Source organism: Schistocerca piceifrons, chromosome 4, assembly GCF_021461385.2.
Source record: "Schistocerca piceifrons isolate TAMUIC-IGC-003096 chromosome 4, iqSchPice1.1, whole genome shotgun sequence".
Taxonomy (NCBI): domain Eukaryota; kingdom Metazoa; phylum Arthropoda; class Insecta; order Orthoptera; family Acrididae; genus Schistocerca; species Schistocerca piceifrons.
The window spans coordinates 584,630,552-584,650,388 of record NC_060141.1 but is presented as its reverse complement, the minus strand read 5'-3'; the positions used below and the strand labels follow the sequence as shown (position 1 = coordinate 584,650,388).

Here is a 19,837-nt window from a genome sequence, read left to right as displayed (position 1 = left end):
CATGTTATCTCATCGCTTGTGTTTGGTGATATGATCAAATTTCTTTAGACGTTTTGCTGGTTCCTGGGCAGCATCTGCTGAGAACACTGCTGGCTGCCTTATGTGCATTTGACTGCCTGTTTGTTTGTACTGGTACCCTGATGCTGCCAATGTGGACTACAGGAGGAAGGTACTGTTCATACTCAGGCTTCTGCCCATGAAGGCAATGGCTTTTGTGTACCCTTATTGGAATCATGACAGTGTTGATGTTTCAGGTGTCCAGTATCTTCATCAAACTGCCACATAGAATTCAAAATCAAATACAATTTATTAGGTCATGCTCACCAACCAGAACTAACACTTTACACTGGAAACATGTTTAGGGCGAACTCACACAAAAGTACATATCAAAACCTTCTCATCAGAGAGTTCTCCTATTTATACGTACATAGAATGTTGTAGTGAAATCCAGTAATCCATAAATATGTAAGTTCCAGAACCTTCAAGAAATCAGAAATGTAAAATGATAAATAATTATAAATAAAATAGCTTCTCGCTGCAAGAATGGTTTAATAGGTTTTTTTTATTTTTTGTTTATTACATGATTGATTTTGAGACTGCCAGTGCCATCTTCAGACGCACCTGTGCACACAGCAAAATTTTCCAAAAATTACATTACATCAAGGCATATACAATATAACACCATTTCTAGTAAAGTATGCATTACAAGTTGTTAAGCCCACCAGTCTTAGGATTGCATTAAGGTTCTTGTACCTAAGTCAGAATGTACATGAAATTACAATTATTCATGGCCAAGACCAAACATTAAGCCAATAATATTTTCTGTCTATTTTTGTTGTCAATGCCATAAATGTTAACTGATTTTAGAGTATGGTTATACATTCCCACTATAACAGGTCTTAATTCAACATTAAACTGGTTATCATAATATGTTATGACATTAACATTCCAAAGATAGGAAATATTAATGGCTTATTATTTGGTCATGGCTATGAGTAATTGTAATGTCAACAACGTAAGAAAATAAAGATTGCTACTTACCATAAAAAAGACATGTTAAGTTGCAGAAAGGCACAATTAAGAGACACATAAAGCTTTCAGCCACACCCTTCTTCAGCAAAAGAGAACACACACCATTCATACACACAACCATGCACACCTCATGTACACATTACCTCAAACTCCAGCAGCACAGGCCAAAATTGTAATGTCATATAGTAATGGAGATGTCGTGCACAGTCTCACTGAAGCACAAGAATTTTAATCCGATCTAATGAGTGGTAGGCTTAACAACTTGTAACATACACTTTACAAGAAATGTAGTCATATTGTATATGCATTGATGTAACACAAAGTTTGGAAAGTTTTGCTGTGGGCATCTGCAGATGGAAATTAGAAGTCCCAAAATTGACCATGTAATAAAAAAAAATTATAAAATCATCCTTGCAGCCAGGGGTATTTTGTTTATGATTGTTAATCATATTTGTCTGTGTTCTCGCCATCCATTGTGAGAGATAGTCAGTTTGAATGACAAGTAGTTTCTGAGGGTGGAAATCGAATCAGTGATCTGCAAATTACCAGCAACTGACTGTTACTGCTACACCATGATGGATGGTGTATAGCATGTCGCAGTATTGGTGCCTTGTAATCTCACAACTAAACAGAGTGTTTAATAGTGCAGGTTGAATGTGCAGCTTTGTCAGTAATTTCTGTAAACATGGTTATTTATGTATTCATATGCTTCTGTTGCAGGAGAGCCAAGGAGTATCACTTACTTCAGCAGTTCTGTCAGTTTTCCTTATTTCAGCCTCCACTCTTGTTGTGCCACACTTTGCTGATTCAGCGTGCATACGAAGGTGAGATGACTTTATTTTTTATGTGGAATGAGGAAGTGTCGTGATCGGGAAATTAAGTGTCTGGAGCTCTCTTTAACTGTTTAGACTCAATGTTATTCATTCTTGCTTGTTTGACCTAAATTTTTACAGGCACTAAGAATGGGATTTGTATTCATGTAAGGGTTTTTAGAGCCACTTAGGGTGCAATTTATGCAGTTGCAGTGAAAGTCAAAAGCTGAGACTGAAACACATACAGTACTGAAATAGCAATAGTTTTGAGCAAAAAAGTTTCTTCTCAACATACACACCAACGGTACTTATCAATTCATAAATCCACTGTGTTCCATAGATGTCACCATGAAGTACAATGTTTAAAGATGTGAAACAAGTTGAGATATACGTTGACAAAGTGAAACACCTGTTAGAAAGAACTGCTACTAATCTCCCACAAACTATTTGTGCTTCCTCAAGCTGAATTTATTTTATTAAAATTAATGAGAATTCCACCACTTTTTAAAAGGCTGCCACTACGTCAGTACATTAAATATGTGCCATTCATTTTCTGTAGCCGGTTTAATAACTATGTGACAACTAGTGTGGTAAAGTAATGAATACATTTTCAATCACGTGTATTTAATTCCATCAAAACACGTACCATATTCAAATTATTCATTATTGTTACATTTGTAACAACATATCATTGCATATAATACTTATAAGTCACCAGTACCACTGAGAAGAGAGCTCACGGGGTGTTTGATTTTAGAGAAATAGTGCAATTAGACAAGTATCTGTGACTGCAAGCAATTAAGCAAGTACAGGGGACTCCAAGTATTCTCTACTTCAGAATGTTGTTGAAACTGGATAAATTATCACTGTACAATGCAAGCCACTAGCTCAATGTATTGTTTACCAGTAATTGCCAGACTGTATAGTAAGTATGAATCCTGCAAAAAATTATAATTATGGGGGTGTCTGACTGCATCCAACTACATTTACAGACTTAGTATGTGTCTCACCCTCATTGAAGCTCCTGCTATTTTCTGCTAGTGCTGCTACTGCAGGTTTTAAAGGACAGAAATTGTTCCACAGCTGTCTAAATATATAACATTACTTTACTCCTCATTGCTATAATGTTTCAGCCATGAATCCAGCTAGTTCCAAAAAAATTGTAAAAAGTGCAATTGTCCTGTCCAAGAACCCCTTCAAAATATTGTGGAGGTTTGTGGCCATTATCCAGAAATATAAACACAGCACAAGTAGCTGCACAGAACACCAGCCATGGTGATTGAACAGAATAATTTTTCTTGCAAAGACCATTACATCTGTTCAGATACCTCTGGAAATGTATATTATGATAGAACCTGTTGACTCTGATAGTGAGGGCTGAAAATGGATGCAGGGGCAAACTGAACCTTAATGAAAAATAAAGAAAAAAAAAAAAAAAAAAAAAAAGATGCAGCACTAAGCAATTATCCAAATGGAACAAAAATTGATAGATGTGCTGTACATTTGCAGACAAACAAATTATTACAATTTCAGAAAAATTAAATGATTTATTCAAGAGGAAGAGTTTCGCAAGTTGAGCAAGTCAGTAATGTCTTGCTTCACCTCTGGTCCTTATATAAGCTGTTATTTGCCTTGACATTGATTGACATAGTTGTCAGACGTCCTCTTGAGGGATATCATGCCAAATTCTGTTCAGTTGACACGTTAGATCAAAATCCAGATCTGAATGGAGGGCCTTACCCATGATGCTTCACAAACATTCTTAACTATCCTTGTCTAGGTGGGCATTATATTGCTGAAATGTAAACCAGGAATGGATTGGCATGAACAGCAACAAAATAGAGCATAGAATGTTGTCAACTTACCTTTGTGTTGTAAGGATGGTGCATAAGACAACCAAAGGGTCGTGCCATGAATAGAAGGGGCACCCCAGACCATCCTCCTGGTTGTCGGCCCATGTGGCAGGCAACAGTCTGGTTGGTATCCCACTACTGTGCAGGGCGTCACCAGACACTTCTTAACTAGTCATCAGGGCTCAATTCAAAGTGGAATTCATCACTGAAGAGAGTTCTACTTTGGTCACTGAGACTCCGGGCTGAATGTGTGTCTGTAACCACCCCGGACAATGGTATACCAACCTGACTGTTGCTTGGCATATGGCCTAACAGCCAGGTGTAATGGTGTGGCATGCCATTTCTTTTCAGAGCTGGGCCCCTTTAGCTGTCATCTGCGGCACCCGTACAGCACAGCAGCACATCGACAAGATTCTACACCCTGGCAGTTGGCAAGAAGGCACCTTGGAGGAGGAGGAGGAGGTATTCAGACAGTTTTCTTTTCATGTATGCAATAGATTTGACCAACTGTCAGAGTTGAGTGGGAGGAGCCTCTTGTAGCTGTAGGTGTAGGAAACATGCAACAGTCCTCAGCGGTTAGGAGGCCTAAGTCAGTTGCAAAGTCTAACAAAAAGAAGAAGGTTCTCCTGCTAGGTAGTTCATGTGGTAGAGGTGTGGGTTAGCAGTTGCAGAAAGTGTTGGGGAGTGAGTACCAGGTCACCAGCATTGTGAAGCCTAGTCTAGGGTTGGCTCAGGTGACTGACAGCATACGAGAGTTATGCAGGAATTTTATGAAACAGGATCAGGTAGTGATTGTGGGTGGATCAGGGAATAGTCGTGATAGGGGTGGGAATGTGATGTAGGTGGTGACCTGGTAAAGATAGCTACTCAAACTGGTGGCTCTAATGTGCATTTCATGCAACTGTTTCAGCATCATGATCGGCCTCATCTTAATACAGCTGTTAGGCATGTTAACATAAAGCTGGAGAAGGAACTGATGGCAGAGGGCATTGGTCACATTGCAATGGTGCCAGTTGAGTCTATCAATAGATCAGTTTTCACTAGGCGTGGCCTGCACCTCAATAGGTATGGGAAGGGGAGGCTGGCATAGCTTACAGGTGACAGTGTAGTGGTGGGCTCACTTGTGGAAAAATTCCTGTAATAGTTGGTGTTAGAGCTGCACTTTTTTTTAGATTGAAGTCAGCTGATAGGTATACCTGCTTAAAGGAAGCTCCTCTAACTAAGGATTCATCTTCAGAGGAGGTCAGATATCCAAGTAGAGAAGGAATTAGAATATTTCATCAAAATGTAAGAGGTATTAGAGATAAAATTAGTGAACTGGTTATAGATGTTGACTCTGACATTATTGGTTTATCAGAGCACCACTTACATAATTCGGCAATTCAGAGGCTTCCTTTACCAGGATACTGTTTAGCTGACTGTTTTTCAGGGAGTTTTTGCGGATTGGGAGAATGGCCATGTACATAGAAAACAGTATTCCATTTGAGTCCGTATACGTATCACGGCACTGCACTGAACGGGTATTTGAATGTTGTGCAGGGGCAGTTGAATTTAGTGAAACTGAACTACTAATTGTTGTTGTTTGTAGTTCCCCTCACTCTGGCTTCAGAGCATTTCTGCTCAAGCTAGAGAGTGTTCTTGGTTCACTTTATAGTAAGTACCAGAAACCAGTTATATGTGGTGACTTTAATATTAATTTTATATATGATTGTGCAAGAAAAAGGATGTTGGTAGATCTTCTAAACTCATATGATCTGATGCAGACTGTATTTTTTCCAACTAGGGTGCAGGGGAACAGTAGCATAGCCATAGACAATATTTTTATTGATTCTTCGTTATTAGATGGGCATTCTGTTAGTAAAAGGGTGAATGGCCTTTCAGGCCATGATGCACAAATTTTAACACTAAAAGGCTTTTGTACTCAAACAAATGCACACGTAATTACAAAGTACATAAGAAAGCTAATCCTACAGCAATAGAGAGTTTTTTAAACATCGTTAAGGAACAAGAGTGGCAGGATGTTTATAGTGCCGATAACATAGATGACAAAAATAATGCTTTCCTTAACAAATTTCTCATGCTTTTGAGAGTTGCTTTCCATTAGAACATTTGAAATAGGATAATAGCAGTAAAAGGCAATCTGGGTGGCTGACTAGTGGGATAAGGATAGCATTTAGAACAAAGTGGGAATTATATCAAAATGTTAGAAGCCACAGTCAAGCTACACTAGCTAATTACAGGTAGTATTGTAAGGTGCTTAAAATGTAATTAGGAAGGCAAAGAGTATGTGGTATGCAAATAGAATATCTAATTCACAGGATAAAATTAAAACAAGTAAAAAATTAAGTGTCTGGTCAGCAAAACAAGGTCAACGATATAAAGTAAGTTTGTAGTAAAAATATTTCTGTTAGTGGTAAGTCAGATATATGTACAGTATTTAACATTCATTTTCTGAGCATTGCTGATGAATTAAATAAAAACTTAGTTTCAACATGGAATCATAAAACTCTCTTGAAAAATGCCTTTCCGAGAGTGACACCTGAAATACTGTGATACTCTAACGTTTTGATGACACGAGAAGCAGTGCGAAACTGGTTTGCTTTCACAATTACCACCTCTCTCGCATCAGTTGACTTAGGTGATGGGTCTAGCCGATCCTCTTCTCTGGATAATCAGATACGTCGATCTTCCATAAGCTTCTTCTCCGAAGACTATCGCTGGTTATATGAATTTAAGAGACTCTAATTTTGAAATAATTGGGTACTTGCAGAAAACTTTCAGTTCAATCATGGTATATTTTCACTCCAATGGGAAACAATTTTACCATTTCTTGTATAAACATTTAAACTGAGTCATCAAACATTAGACTCTATTAATATAGATTTATATCATGGTTAGTTTAATAACCACTACAGATTCTTAACATGTCTCGCCTCTAGCGAGTCCCATACATGAAGTAAGTAAAAGTCTCTATTCAATCCATGCTTCATCTGTATCTTTAACAATTATCACAGTACCATAAACCACAGAATATTATACAAACACTCCTTGTCCTTTGAATACAGCTTCCAAGGCACGACCAGCAAACACTTGTTGGTGCCACTTGTCTGATGCAGCTCCTGTCCTCCCATGACAAACATCAGTCCTGTACACACAGACATTTGTTGCACAGTAAATAGGCTCTCTCACACTTATCTTCAAAACATCATGTCTTCTTGGTGGCAGAAGGTCAAGTGGTTCCAGAATTTACGTGGAAATTCTCGAATCACTACATATTCCTCTCCTTAGAGCGAACATGCAATATTTTATACGTAATCATTATGTATGTTAATATCATACCTTGTAACAATACACATTTTAAAAGTAATAATTTACTACTTAAGTTTATATACACAAGTTTTTTCATAAATCCTTGTACTCCACAGAGCAGGCTTCCAATTTTTGTTTTTCTGCTGATTCTTTACTCTGCTTGGTTTTTTGGAATGTAAGCCTCTACTTATGATATCATTCTGCATTACTCTTACTTATGAATGGTGAGGACTCTCTCTTCAGCTCCAATAATAAATTCCAGGTGTTATGGAAACTTAATATTTCATCCTTTATTCTAATTTTTTGTACTGTTGTTTTTCTCAGTACTGACTAGTATCATTATTTATCACCGTCTGCAATCTGGAGGGACTCTGGGAAAAATGAATGTGTTCCTTCCGACATCCGTAAAACCTAAAAACGCTAGTGGTGTATAGAATCCAAACTTACCAGTATAATTCCTACCAAATATGTGACTTCTGTCACGATGCTGCCCTTTTCCCTTTAGGAACAGTACCTGTACCTTACATATGGATTGACCCTAAGAGTGCACTTCCTCCTTCCGTTTCGGTAGGTAAGCGCCTTTTAATTCCTATTCTCCTACAGTACAGGTCAATCCCTTTCTTGGTACCCCTGTCTGCACAGTATAGGTCAGCCTTTCTTAGGTCTGCCTATCTGCCTTTTATATCTAATAAATGTTGGGTGCGGCTTCCAGAGTAGGCCTCATGGTTCATTGCCCTAGTATACATCTTTATGTACACTATAATTAAATATTCTCTGGAAAAATTAAAAATCTACTTCACACTTCACACTCACTTTTTAATACTTCATTTCATACCCTGAGAGTCCTCCTTTACTTGTCAACTTCTACACCTCCAGCATACACCATGCCTACATATATTATTCAATATATTTTACTTAAGCTGTAAGACTCCCACTATCCTACCAGTTGTCAGAATACTTGTTAGGCTAACCTTCTTTGATCCCTAAAGTGTTCCTATATAACCATATCTGCAATGTAGTACCTTCACAGTAAACGACAATGTGTGCATATTTCCCTAAAGTGTTCCTATATAACCATGTGTGTGATGTAGAACCATCACAGTAAATGACAATGTGTGCATTCTTTCCTGATACACCCATTCCTTTCCCCCTACAACGATTGACAGTTCTCCCCTTTTTGATGTGTAACTTCATTGTTTGTGTTCTCATATTTCTTCGTGAGTATGCGTAAGTGTGTTTGAGTAGCCTGATTCTTTGGCCTACTTATATGAAATAAGTTGTAGGTTATTGGAAATCATGGAAATTAGGCAAGACTTCTGCAACAGAAGTAGTGGAATATGGAAACAAGCATTTGGTGTCATTGGCCGCGAGGCCCCTTATGTTGCAGGTCCGGCCGCCTTGGTTCAGGTCTTATTACATTCGACACCACATTGGGTGCCATGCACGCCAGATGGGGATGAAATGAGGATGAAGACAGCACAACACCCAGTCCCTGAGCAGAGAAAATCCCCGACCCAACTGGGAATCGAACCTGAGCCTGTAGGACGGCAATCCATCACGCTGACCACTCAGCTATCGGGGTGGATGTAGTTGAGTATGGAAAGAGGAAAAGATAGAGAGGTACTCAAATGAGAAGTAAGAAAGGAAAAAAGTAGAAATGGTTGCTAAGATCAAAGAAGCGAAAGAAGATAGCCCCAAAGACAGGAATACCCTTCCCGTCACCCTTCCCCAGGATCCCTGCCTCGCTGGTACTTGAGTGAGTAGCCGGAGGAGGTATGGTGTTAATCATCTCCTACAGGATGGACATTGTCACCTTCACCCTTGAGGTCCCCAAAGAAAAATTTTAGCAACCCCTGTGGAATGGAAAATGGTGAAGAATCTGTCACACTTGTTTGTGAGGGTTGTTTGAAAGGTGTGATGTGTGTCTAGTGTTAGTCATCCTTGTACCTACACTACCCACCCCTTTCAGAATCGATACAAAACCTATCATCTACATTACATCTCATAAAAGATAAAAAATATTCTGTATTACATATCAAATTATGTATCATATTATGATTGTTATTTATTTATCCTCACAATATTATGTCTTGTGTTAACTCAATACCTTTTTCAGTTTACCAAAACGAATATGGTCCAAAAAGTATAAATTTAAACTTTTACTTGAACATTTTACCTTCAGTATGAATTCTGAAATTATTTTAAAAGTTATATGCTAGCTACGGTTCTCCCTATCTACCCAGAACCATGTGGCAAATAAGGGTTTACCAGACAGCTTTCAAGAAATTCGTTGTTAGAGTCTTTATAATAACATCTCATATTAATAGAACATACTCCATTAATGACATTGATTCCATTTAGACCTCTACACACAGGTTTGTAAGGCAAACTGGAGAAGAGATTATCTTTAAAGAATAGCTTAGGCAAAAATAAGACATAACTATACATGGATGGCGGGAGAGACTGGCTGTCTAGGCAAAACTAAGACCTAACTATACATGGATGGTGGGAGAGACTGGCTGGATAGGCAGATTTAGTCTATCTTACCTCAAGGGTAATGTGCGCACCCATTCCCATCTTATGTCACCACCTAGCAAGTCAAAATAAGTTGGGATATCATGAGACGAGTCATGAAGACAGGCAGGGGCACCTCTGGAATAACCAAGGACGACACTATAAAATTTCCTAGTGGGCACAACTCTCTACTCTCTAACACTGAAAACAACAACAATTCAAATACTTAGCGGGCTCAATTCTCTAACAACTGAGAACGCCTCAGTTGCATACCAGTAATACTCACTTTTTACAGTTTCTAACACACAGTTCAACAAAACCTAACATTTTAATTTCACAGAATGGGTGTATGATTAGTGAAACTGAACAGCTCAAATTTCTAGCTGTTCAGATAGACAGTAAACTGTCATGGAAAGCCCACGTTCAGGATCTTTTTCAAAGACTTAGTGCTGCAATTTTTACTATTTGAATGGTATCTGGAGTAAGTGATCATTCAACACAAAAATTAGTCTACTTTGCATATTTTCATTTACTTATGTCATATGGTATCGTATTTTGGGGTAACTCTTCCCACTCTAGACGGATAGTTTTGGCTCAGAAATGGGCAGTTTGGGCAATAAGTGGTGTAAATTCATGAACCTCTTGTTGACCCATGTTCACTAGTCTGGATATTTTGACATTACCCTCTCAATATATATATTCTTTACTGTCATTGCTTGTTAACAATATCAGCTTATTCCGAAGAATTAGCAGATTTCACTCAGTTAATACTTGGAAGAAATCCAGTATGCATTTGGATTGCACTTCCATAACTTCTGCAGAAAGGTGTGCAGTATATTGCTGCATTCATTTTCAGTAAGCTACCACAAGAATTCAAAAATGTTAGCAGCAATCCATGCAGTTTCAAATCGAAACTAAAGAGTTTCCTCATGAGTCACTCCTCCTATTCTGTTGAAGAGTTCCTTGAAAAATTAAGCTGATTTTTATTTTATATTGTTGATTGCATTTACGTAAACTTATAGCTTGACCTTTTTTGGGTTCATAAACATTTCATTTTATCTGTTATTACTTTTATGTTGTAATTTCATGTTCTGACACGTTCCATGACCTTGGAGATTTGCTCCTCAATTTAGTCCTACAGAACTAGACGTGTCAATAAATAAATAAAAAAAATTGTTGCCCCTTATGGCAAGCCATCCTGAACTTGTATTTCAGCAAGTTAATGCCCACCTGCACATGGTGAGAGTTTCTACTGCTTGTCTTTACGGTTGCCAAACCCTACCTTGGCCAGCAAGATAGCCAATTTTTATGATCAAAAGTGCCAGTTAAACAGAATTTGGCATTATATCACTCAGGAAGACATCTCTATCAATCAATCAATGCCAAGCCAATTAACTGCTTGCATGATGGACAGAGGTGGACCAAAGTGTTATTCGCTAGATGAATTTTTACTGATTCTGTCCTGTTTAGGTGGTTTCTTTATGGTGCTTGAAAAGATTGTATTTGGCTGGTTGTGGAACAATCTTGTCCTTCAAAAACTGTAAAATGGCTAAGGACCCATGTGCAATAAAAATGAGTAAATTAGAACCTTTAAATAAAAGTACAGTACAGTTACTGTATTTAAATTGTTGCTATTTACAAAATACAGTTAAGAAATTATCTGCAACACTAGAACAATTTTTTGCCATTAGAAGTGACTAAAGTAACCATATCGCATCCTCTGTATTTGGTAGGTTTAGTACTACCCAGTTGTGGAGGTGCCACATGTCAATTCCTAAGAAACAGTGAGTGAGTGGCCGTAAGGACCAAGTGGTCATTGACAAAACAGTACACAAATCTGAAAGAACAAACTGAGAGTAATTTGCAGCATGAAAGCCAAGAGTCAGTAGCATACAAACAAAGCCACAATACCAAACTGCATGAGAAATTGAGTAACTGTGCACAAAAATGATGTAGACAATCGGAAAACTTCAAGAATATCGACCCAACAAGATGAGCAAAGCATTCACACTTTCATTCTAGATTACCCAACCATAGAGTATTGAGATGGGAAGTCCATGCTGTCTGTAGTGTGCCTGTGAATCCAAACAACTCTGGGTGTCCAACACTGGTGCATCCATATTAATCTTGATGTCTGTTTCCAGGGAGGACATTAATTCTCTCTCTCTGTTAATAGGCGCTTAGAGTCTAAAATGACCAAAGTGTTTCGCCAACAGAAGCAAGAGGAAACATCATGTTGGTAACCCTGCCAATGGCTCCAGCAGCATCTCAGATTTTAGGGTTTCCATCCCTGTGGCATCCTGTTTATGTCTTGATTGGTCCATTTGTCAGTCTGCTGCGGTGTTGAGGCTCTTGGCACATGCAGTTTTGGAGGAAGCGACTCAACCTCCATGGGCTGCCCGTCATGCACTGGTTTGATCATCGATTGCTGCTACTCCTACCATTGATGGCCTGAGTGTAGATGATAATGATGCTGTGGTTGTGCCCATGGTGCAAACCTAGGGACACTGGCATTCAATGAGGAAGGCCAGAATGCTTGGTCACTGAGACCAGTGGCCCTGGAGATCACCCGTGCAGGCTTGAGGAGCAGGGATGCCTACTGCTGTTGTTGCAGCTGTAGTTGCAGCTGGTTCCAGTCATCGATCAGGTGCTCCTGTCTGGCCACAGTGAGGAACATTTGACAGTCTTTGTCTCCCAGAATGACACCCAGCATCCAACCCAGCTTCCAGCCAAATGTGTGAGCCCACATGATGGTGCCCTGCTGGTAACAGGGTATGTAGCTTGTGGTCAGGGCTCACATTACTGGTCACGACAGGTCCAGGAGTGTGCACGGCATGCACCCATGTAGTACTTCAGTCAGACTTTTGCTGTTGACTGGGGTGACCCAGTATGTTGCAAGAAACATTTTTAGGGCTTTTTCAGTGGATATTGATGCCATTGATTTCCTCATTTATGCCTTGAAAGTGCTATCAATTTGCTCCACTTCTGAGTTTGTTGCCAGGAGGAAGGTGGCAGTGCTCAGGTGCTATATTCCATTTCATTGGCAGAGTGCCTCAGATTTTGTTTATTCAAACTGACGTATGTTGCCAGATACTAAAGCACTGGGTGCTCCATGTGTGACAAAAATTGTTGCTAGAGCTCTGACTGTAATGTGCACTGTTGTGAAAATCAACACATGGCATATAATTGAAAACTGGAGAGCACATTCATCACCAACAGCCACATTCCACCCTGAAAAAGTCCAGTGGAAATGAAGTGCACCTTTTCCCAAGTGTGTTCATGCCAAGGTCTATGGTCATGGTGACAAATGTTTTGCTGTGGATGCATGATGTATACGCACTGCATGATGGATTGCGCTGTCAATCCCTGGACAATAAATATAGTGTTGAGCTAAAGCTTTCATCCTCGACATCTCCCAGTGGGTTGTAAGTAGCAGCTGAAGCTGTGAGCATGGAGTGGAAGTGGAACAATGATTTGACGTTCAACATCCTTTGCAGACAACAACACTGCTCTGTGAACAACATTAGGCCTATGTATCATAGCAAAATAATGTTATAATGCCGGGTCTGCTCCTTGTGGGAGACACTCTTGCCACCCACTTTGTGCCACTGACATGACCCTATGCATGGGGTGGGGAAGGTGTGTCTGACTGGTAGTCACTGCTGTTTCTCAAGTGACGATGAGCAATCTTGAAGGATGTGGTGCATAGTCTTGTCTAGAGTAGAACACACTGTTTCCTGCCACCTGAACTCAACATCAGTGTGGAGGTGCATCAGCATTTGCATCCTGTGCAGTTGGATGATAATGAATGTCATAATGATAATTTCTAAAGACAGTGCCCAGTGTTGCAAGTGCAGCACCATTTTGTTGAAAAATTGAGAATGTGTACCAAAAAGAAAAATGAGGAGTTTGTGATCTATGAATAACTGAAACTTATTCTCATACAGCAGCATGTGGAATTCTTTAGGAGCATGCACAATTGCCAATGTCTCCTTCTCAATTTGTAAATGATATTTGGAGCCTGTGGAAGTGTCTTAGATGCAAAAGCCATTGGTTACTTTGTGCCATCAATACTATTATGTGACAGGATGCCTCTAGTGGCATATTGTGACATGTTGTTTGCAAGGGCAGGAGCTTGCCCATTGTGAACATGGAGCCAACATCATGTGCTTTATCGACTGTCAGGGTGCTTTTTTTTGGAGACTCTTACTAGACCAAACAAATGGAACACATTTCTTCCTCACATTGTTTGATGGGTGCATTGGGTGAGGTGCCAGTGGAATGAACTTTGCAAAATACTTCACTTCAGCCAGAAAAGACTGCAATTGCTTTAAGTTTTTTGGAGCTGGTTGTTTCTCGACAGCATGAATATTCTCTGCTTTTGGTGTGATTCTTTTCCTGCTTAGCCTTTGCTCAAAAAACTTCAAGTACAGTTCAAAGAACTTGTGTTCCCCAGGTTACAATGGATCCATTTCTCTAAGAGCCACTGAAATACGTTTGCAAGTTTTGCATGTGTACTTCCCTGCTAGCACCTGTCACCCAAATGTCATCCAGATAATTCCTGGTGCTGAGACAGCCCCAAATGACAATCTCTTGTATCGTTACATACCAGACAGCTTATTTATAACCAAGATTTTCTGTGTTTGTGTCTAGAGATGGCTGCAAATACACATCCTGCAATCAATATTTGAAAAATATTGCCACATGCTACCTTTGCTAACAACTCCTCTGGCTGAGGAGTGCACTTTGTGCATTAATCATGGTCTTAAAATCATTGCAAATTCTTATAGGCCCAATTGCTTTCTTTACAACAAAAGAGTGTTAACCAACTGACTAGCTGCGATTAGCACAATTACCCCCAGTTCATGTAATATTTCTAATTTGGTCTCACTGCAGAACTGGCTGTGCACAACAAAATTTAGTTACTGCATGAGGATAATATGAACTTCAAACTTTTTGGCCCTAACCAACATTGCTCAGAATAACTGCTGATAACTCTCCAATAATGATTCTGAATCCAGGAATGTTATCGAGCTTGTCACCTGGTTCATCTCATCCAATACTAGTAAACAAAATGTGATGAATGCATCTAAACCAAAAAATTTTACAGCTAATCAAGAACTTACAGCCAACAAGATGATTTTCTGTTCCATGTTCTTTGTACTTTTCCTGTATTGTAATTTGTGCTCTCAAAGGGATGTTTTGTGTGCTATATATGAAATAACCTGCTGTCGCTGCTGTGGCCATAGACGGTGAGCTCAGGTGCTGGTAGGTTTCCCGGTTAATCAGAGAAACTACCAGCCCTGTGTCACCCTAGAAATGGGTCATAATACTACTGATATTCAACTCAACCGAAAGTTTATAAGGCACTTGGCCAAGTTCTGCTGACACTGGAGCTAAAGCAGACACTGGCACTAGGTCCATTTCTGTTGCTCCTAGTGTATTGTTGAACACTGGCCAGTCAGGTGGCCATGCTGTTCTTTTGCTCTGGCACACTATTGCCAAGTGTGCTCACTTAAGACATCTGGTGAAAAACTGTGGGTACTGTCAGTGTATGTGGGGCATCCAACAATCTGGACAAGGCTGAAACACCAGTTTGGGCAAATCTTATGTGGAGATGAGGACAGCCACGATGATCTACCACAGACACAGAAAGCTAACACTATCTATCAGTATGCCTCTTTCCCGGTGAAATGTCTGACACAATGGGGGAACTGTTTGTATTATCTGAAGGACCTAAGCTATTTCCAGATGATGAGCTGGGCTATGCGTGTCCACTAAGTGTACTGAAATCTGCTTGGAAGCACAAAACACTCCCTTGCTTGTTAGCCACACACTGATTGTCATCCAGGGAACTAATTTGCCAGTATGAGGCAGAGAGATTATCTATTTGCTGTCTACATGCAAATGCATTTTAAGCTACCTGAGATACCTCCAACATTTCAGCATTATTTGCAGTTGTGCTTAACTCAGGGTCAAATGATTCCAAAGCTGTAACCTGGACCTTCTTGTCCAGCGCTAATCGTACAACTACATCTCTGACACTGCAATTAGTGCATCTAAACTTCCATTTCAGGGTGAGTCTTTGCTATCCAGGGTGGATAAGACTGATCATTATACTTCCCTTATTGGTTAAACTTAATATTGTTACCACAATATGCATTTGGTGGCAGAAATGCTCACTCAGCAAATTGCATGGTTTGTTAAATTCTAATGCTTCAGTATCCATGTGCAGATGCAGCTTATGCACAATCCCGCACAGTACCAGTACTGCTAAGCAACAAAATGCTCTGGACTGCAGGATCTGATATGTTTCCTACCTTGCAATACAGCCTAAATCTACGCTGGTAGTTTTCCCACCTCACTATGATTTTCTCAAACAAAGTGAATAGTGTGGATGAGGACAACTGTTGCTTTGGAGGTATTCATCCCGCTCGCTGCATGCTCATATTGCAGATCAGTTCCACACTTTGCTATAGTAACTCTTGCATCTTCTCCTGCTGTACTTGCTGTAGTCACACCTGTTCTTGCTGTTGTTGTTTTTGCGACTGCATCTGCTCCTGCTGTTTTCCTTCAGTGTTATTTGATGCTGCTAAGCTCCAGAAATCTTTGATCCATCATTACAGGCTTTTTTTCACATAAGAATCAACCTTGTTGGCACTTTAATAAGTCACTACCCAGGTGCGGGAGTGCCAGAAGTTGGTTACTGAGAAATTGCAAGTGGCCATAAGGACCAAGTGGTCGACCAGGAAATAGTACACAAATCTGAAAGGGCAAACTGAGAGTAATCTGACATGTGAAGGTCAAGAACCATCAACAGTGCAGGAAAAAAGCCACAATAGTAATTCGGAAGAGGAACCCAGAGCAAGAAAGTAAATCTGTGCGGATATAATGTCAGCAATTGGAAAACTCAACAGACCTGGGTGAGGGAACCACACACAGCACACATGCACACATAGCGAGGGGGAGGGAGGGGGGGGAGGGGAGGGAGGGAGACAGAGAGAGAGAGAGAGAGAGAGAGAGAGAGAGAGAGAGAGAGAGAGAGAGAGAGGAGTGTATCTGTGGTGCAGACATGAAACCAAACAACCCTGGATGGTCAACGCTGGTACATCCATCTTTATCTCAGTGTCTGAGTCCTAAAAAGATATTTAACTGGGCAAGATCATGTGCAGTGGAAGATGTATGCTGGAGGTAGTAGAGTAATTTTACTGCCTGTGTCCAATATTGGTTTTCTTAAACAGTCCATTAGAATTACACAAAGTCATTGTTATTTTGTCTTCAAATATTCTGATGTGAAATTCCCAAGTACATTTGAATCACTTTTTTACTGACTGAGCTGGATGACTGCAGATCAAAGTTCTGATTTCTTGTGGAGCGTCTTGTACACTTGAGCATTATTCAAGAGTAGATTGCATAGGGGTCTTGTACAGGAATTTCTTGTAGAATCACTACATTTTCTTAGAATTCTCCTAACAAATTTAAACCAACTATTAGCCCTACCTACAGTTGATTTTATATTTTTGTCCTACTTCATATCATGCATGGTGTTATGACTTGTATTCAGCTGATGTAAATAGCTATAAGCTTGTGTCATCAATGCTGTTTTCAATAGCACCAGAATTTTCCTCATAATATGTACATTATCTTGCATACATCCACTTCTGAGGAAAGCTGCTATTCAGTTGGATGAGTGGGCAGAGCATTAATCCAAATCTGAAAATATTTATTTTCCGTTGGCAGACATCCTGTGTGATGAGTTGATTTGTGGATCTTTTATTTGATGGTGTTTGGACACCATTAAACCAAAATTCACAAAACCCCTTAGTACTGTCAGCTGCCTTCCAAGAGGAACAAGAAAGAGATAGAACATTGCTGCTGATGTGCCACAACTCTATCTGTCACCAGGTACAAATCTGTTTTCAAGTAACACTTGCGTAGCTGTAAGCTTTTTAGAAGTTATTGGGCACTTCTTCCCATACAGTGAGGATCATAGTGGTGGTGCATATGCATATGTGATCTTACTGCGTTATCTGTTTTAAAATTTGGCTCATCTAATCTTCTCTCTCGGGTGATATGGGAGGTGAACAAAAATGTACAAACACCAAAAATGCAACATATTACCATGCCTAGTATGGTCTAGGAAAACTATTGGCATTCAAAACAGCTTGAAGTAATCTTGGAATGGAGAAATACAGGTCGAGTATAGTTTTCAAGGGAATTTTATACTTTTCCTCCTGCAAAATAATTGTAAGTTCAGGTAGCGATGGTAGAGGTGGATAACGATCATGTACTCTTCTTTCCAAAGTAGACCACAAAAGCTCAATAATATTGAAATCTGGTGACTGTGGTGGCCAAGGAAGCTGCTACCATCCATCCTCATGCTCACAATATCAGTTCTGGATGATTCCAACTGTATAAACAAGAGTCCTGTCATCTTGGAACACAGCATTATTATTGTGGAACAATCATTGTGCCATGGGATGGACCTGATCAGCCACAATGGTCACATATTCCATGGCACTAATGCATCATGGCAGTGTATTTGTGGGGCCCATGGAATACCATGATATGGCTGCCCAAATCATCAATGGGTGATTTCATCTCAAATCATACACATCATGTCAATTCGTGGCCTTGAATTTCTTTGGAAAAAATATATACACATCAAAAAAAAAGTTTTGCATCACCCCGGTTCCCAGAACTCCTGGAGATAGACATTGACTGTGGATATTGTATCACAGACACAATCCCTTTGACTATTCAGAGATGTCACTAAACCCACCCAAAGATGTAAACAACCATGCATGAGTAGCATCTATTAGTGGAGGGGGTTCGACAGCCTATCAGTTCCAGTCATTCCACCAGGAAGGAGGTACGTGGCTCATGTTGTCCGTAGTTCAACCATGCCTAGATGGTCAATACAGCATGTTGATCGCATCCAACGTACGCCACTGGTTGTCATGGAAGGCGCCATAACAGCTGTGTGCTACGTGAATGCCATCCTCCGATTGATAGTGCAACCATATCGGCAGCAAATTGGTGAGGCATTCATCTTCATGGACGACACCTCATGCACCCATTGTGTGCATCTCGACTAGAGCGACCAACATGTTCTCCACACATGAACCCTATCGAACAAGCCTGGGATAGATTGAAAAGGGCTGTTTGTGAATGATGTGACCACCAACCACTCTGAGGGATCTGTGCGGAATCGCCATTCAGGAGTGGGACAGTCTGGACCAACAGCGCCTTGATGAACTTGTGGATAGTATGCCTTGATGAACTTGTGGATAGTATGCCACGATGAATGCAGGCACTGAAGGTCTCGCTGTATGGTGGTACAACATGCAATGTGTGGTTTTCATGAGCAATAAAAAGGGTGGAAATGATGTTTATGTTGATCTCTATTCCAATTTTGTGTACAGGTTCCAGAACTCTCAGAACCGAGTTAATGCGAAACTCTTTTTGCTGTGTGTATATTAGATCTCTGTATCATAAGTGTTAAGACATAAAGTATTTCCATTTTATCTTAATTTTGTAAATGGTATGACCCTTTAAAAACGTGTATTTTGAAAATAACTCTTAAAACAGTAGAGAACAAAACAAATATAATAAATGAAAAGTACTTGAGGAGACCTGTCAGATGTTTTGTGGTAAAGCTTCTTCCTCTTTCTGCATTGAAATTCAGTTGTACTTCCTTTAATTTACAATTTTAAGATGAAAATACGAAATTTAAGTTAGTTTTTCCACTTCTTCTTCTTCTTCTTAAACTTCCTCTCTCTTTGTTTTTTGTTTTTTTTTTGTTTTGTTTTGTTTTGTTTTTTTGTTTTTTTTTCCTGGTTTGGAAAGTCACAGAATGATATCTTTTCTGTCATATTTCCAAATACTACTGATGTAATTATAAACAGTATCTTCTCTGCTCAAGTTATCTGTATTATGTAAATATTTATTACTGAAAATGTAAAAAGTTACATTTTGAAGATGTTTTTACAAATTATTTACTCAAGAGCCCTGAATCTAAAACTTTTGAGAATTACACAAAATATTGCTCGATTAATATGTTAGTAGTCACTGCAAACAAATTGCATAACATTTTTCTGTCTAAAGTGTTAAAAATTTTTGAGCATTATGCATATTTTGCATCACTGAATTTCTAATGTAAAATATGTATGTTGGCAACACTGTTTCCAGTGATGATCTGTTTATAACAAACAAGTGAGAACTTTCTGTATTGAGTTTAGAGCTTTGTTTGAACTTTTTGTTAGACACAATGTCAGTGAGGAAATACAGTAGTGAAAGAGTGAGGTGTGTGGAGTA

General features: G+C 39.5%; 1 protein-coding gene across 1 annotated transcript in view; it reads left to right on the top strand.

Annotated features, from left to right (window-relative positions):
* Positions 1-19,837, top strand: part of LOC124794795 (zinc transporter 5-like) — a 265,913-nt gene that overhangs the window by 179,093 nt on the left and 66,983 nt on the right. Inside the window, exon 6 of the mRNA XM_047258449.1 lies at positions 1,753-1,856. Coding sequence (XP_047114405.1) covers positions 1,753-1,856 — 104 coding nt within the window. The remainder of the gene's footprint in view (positions 1-1,752; positions 1,857-19,837) is intronic.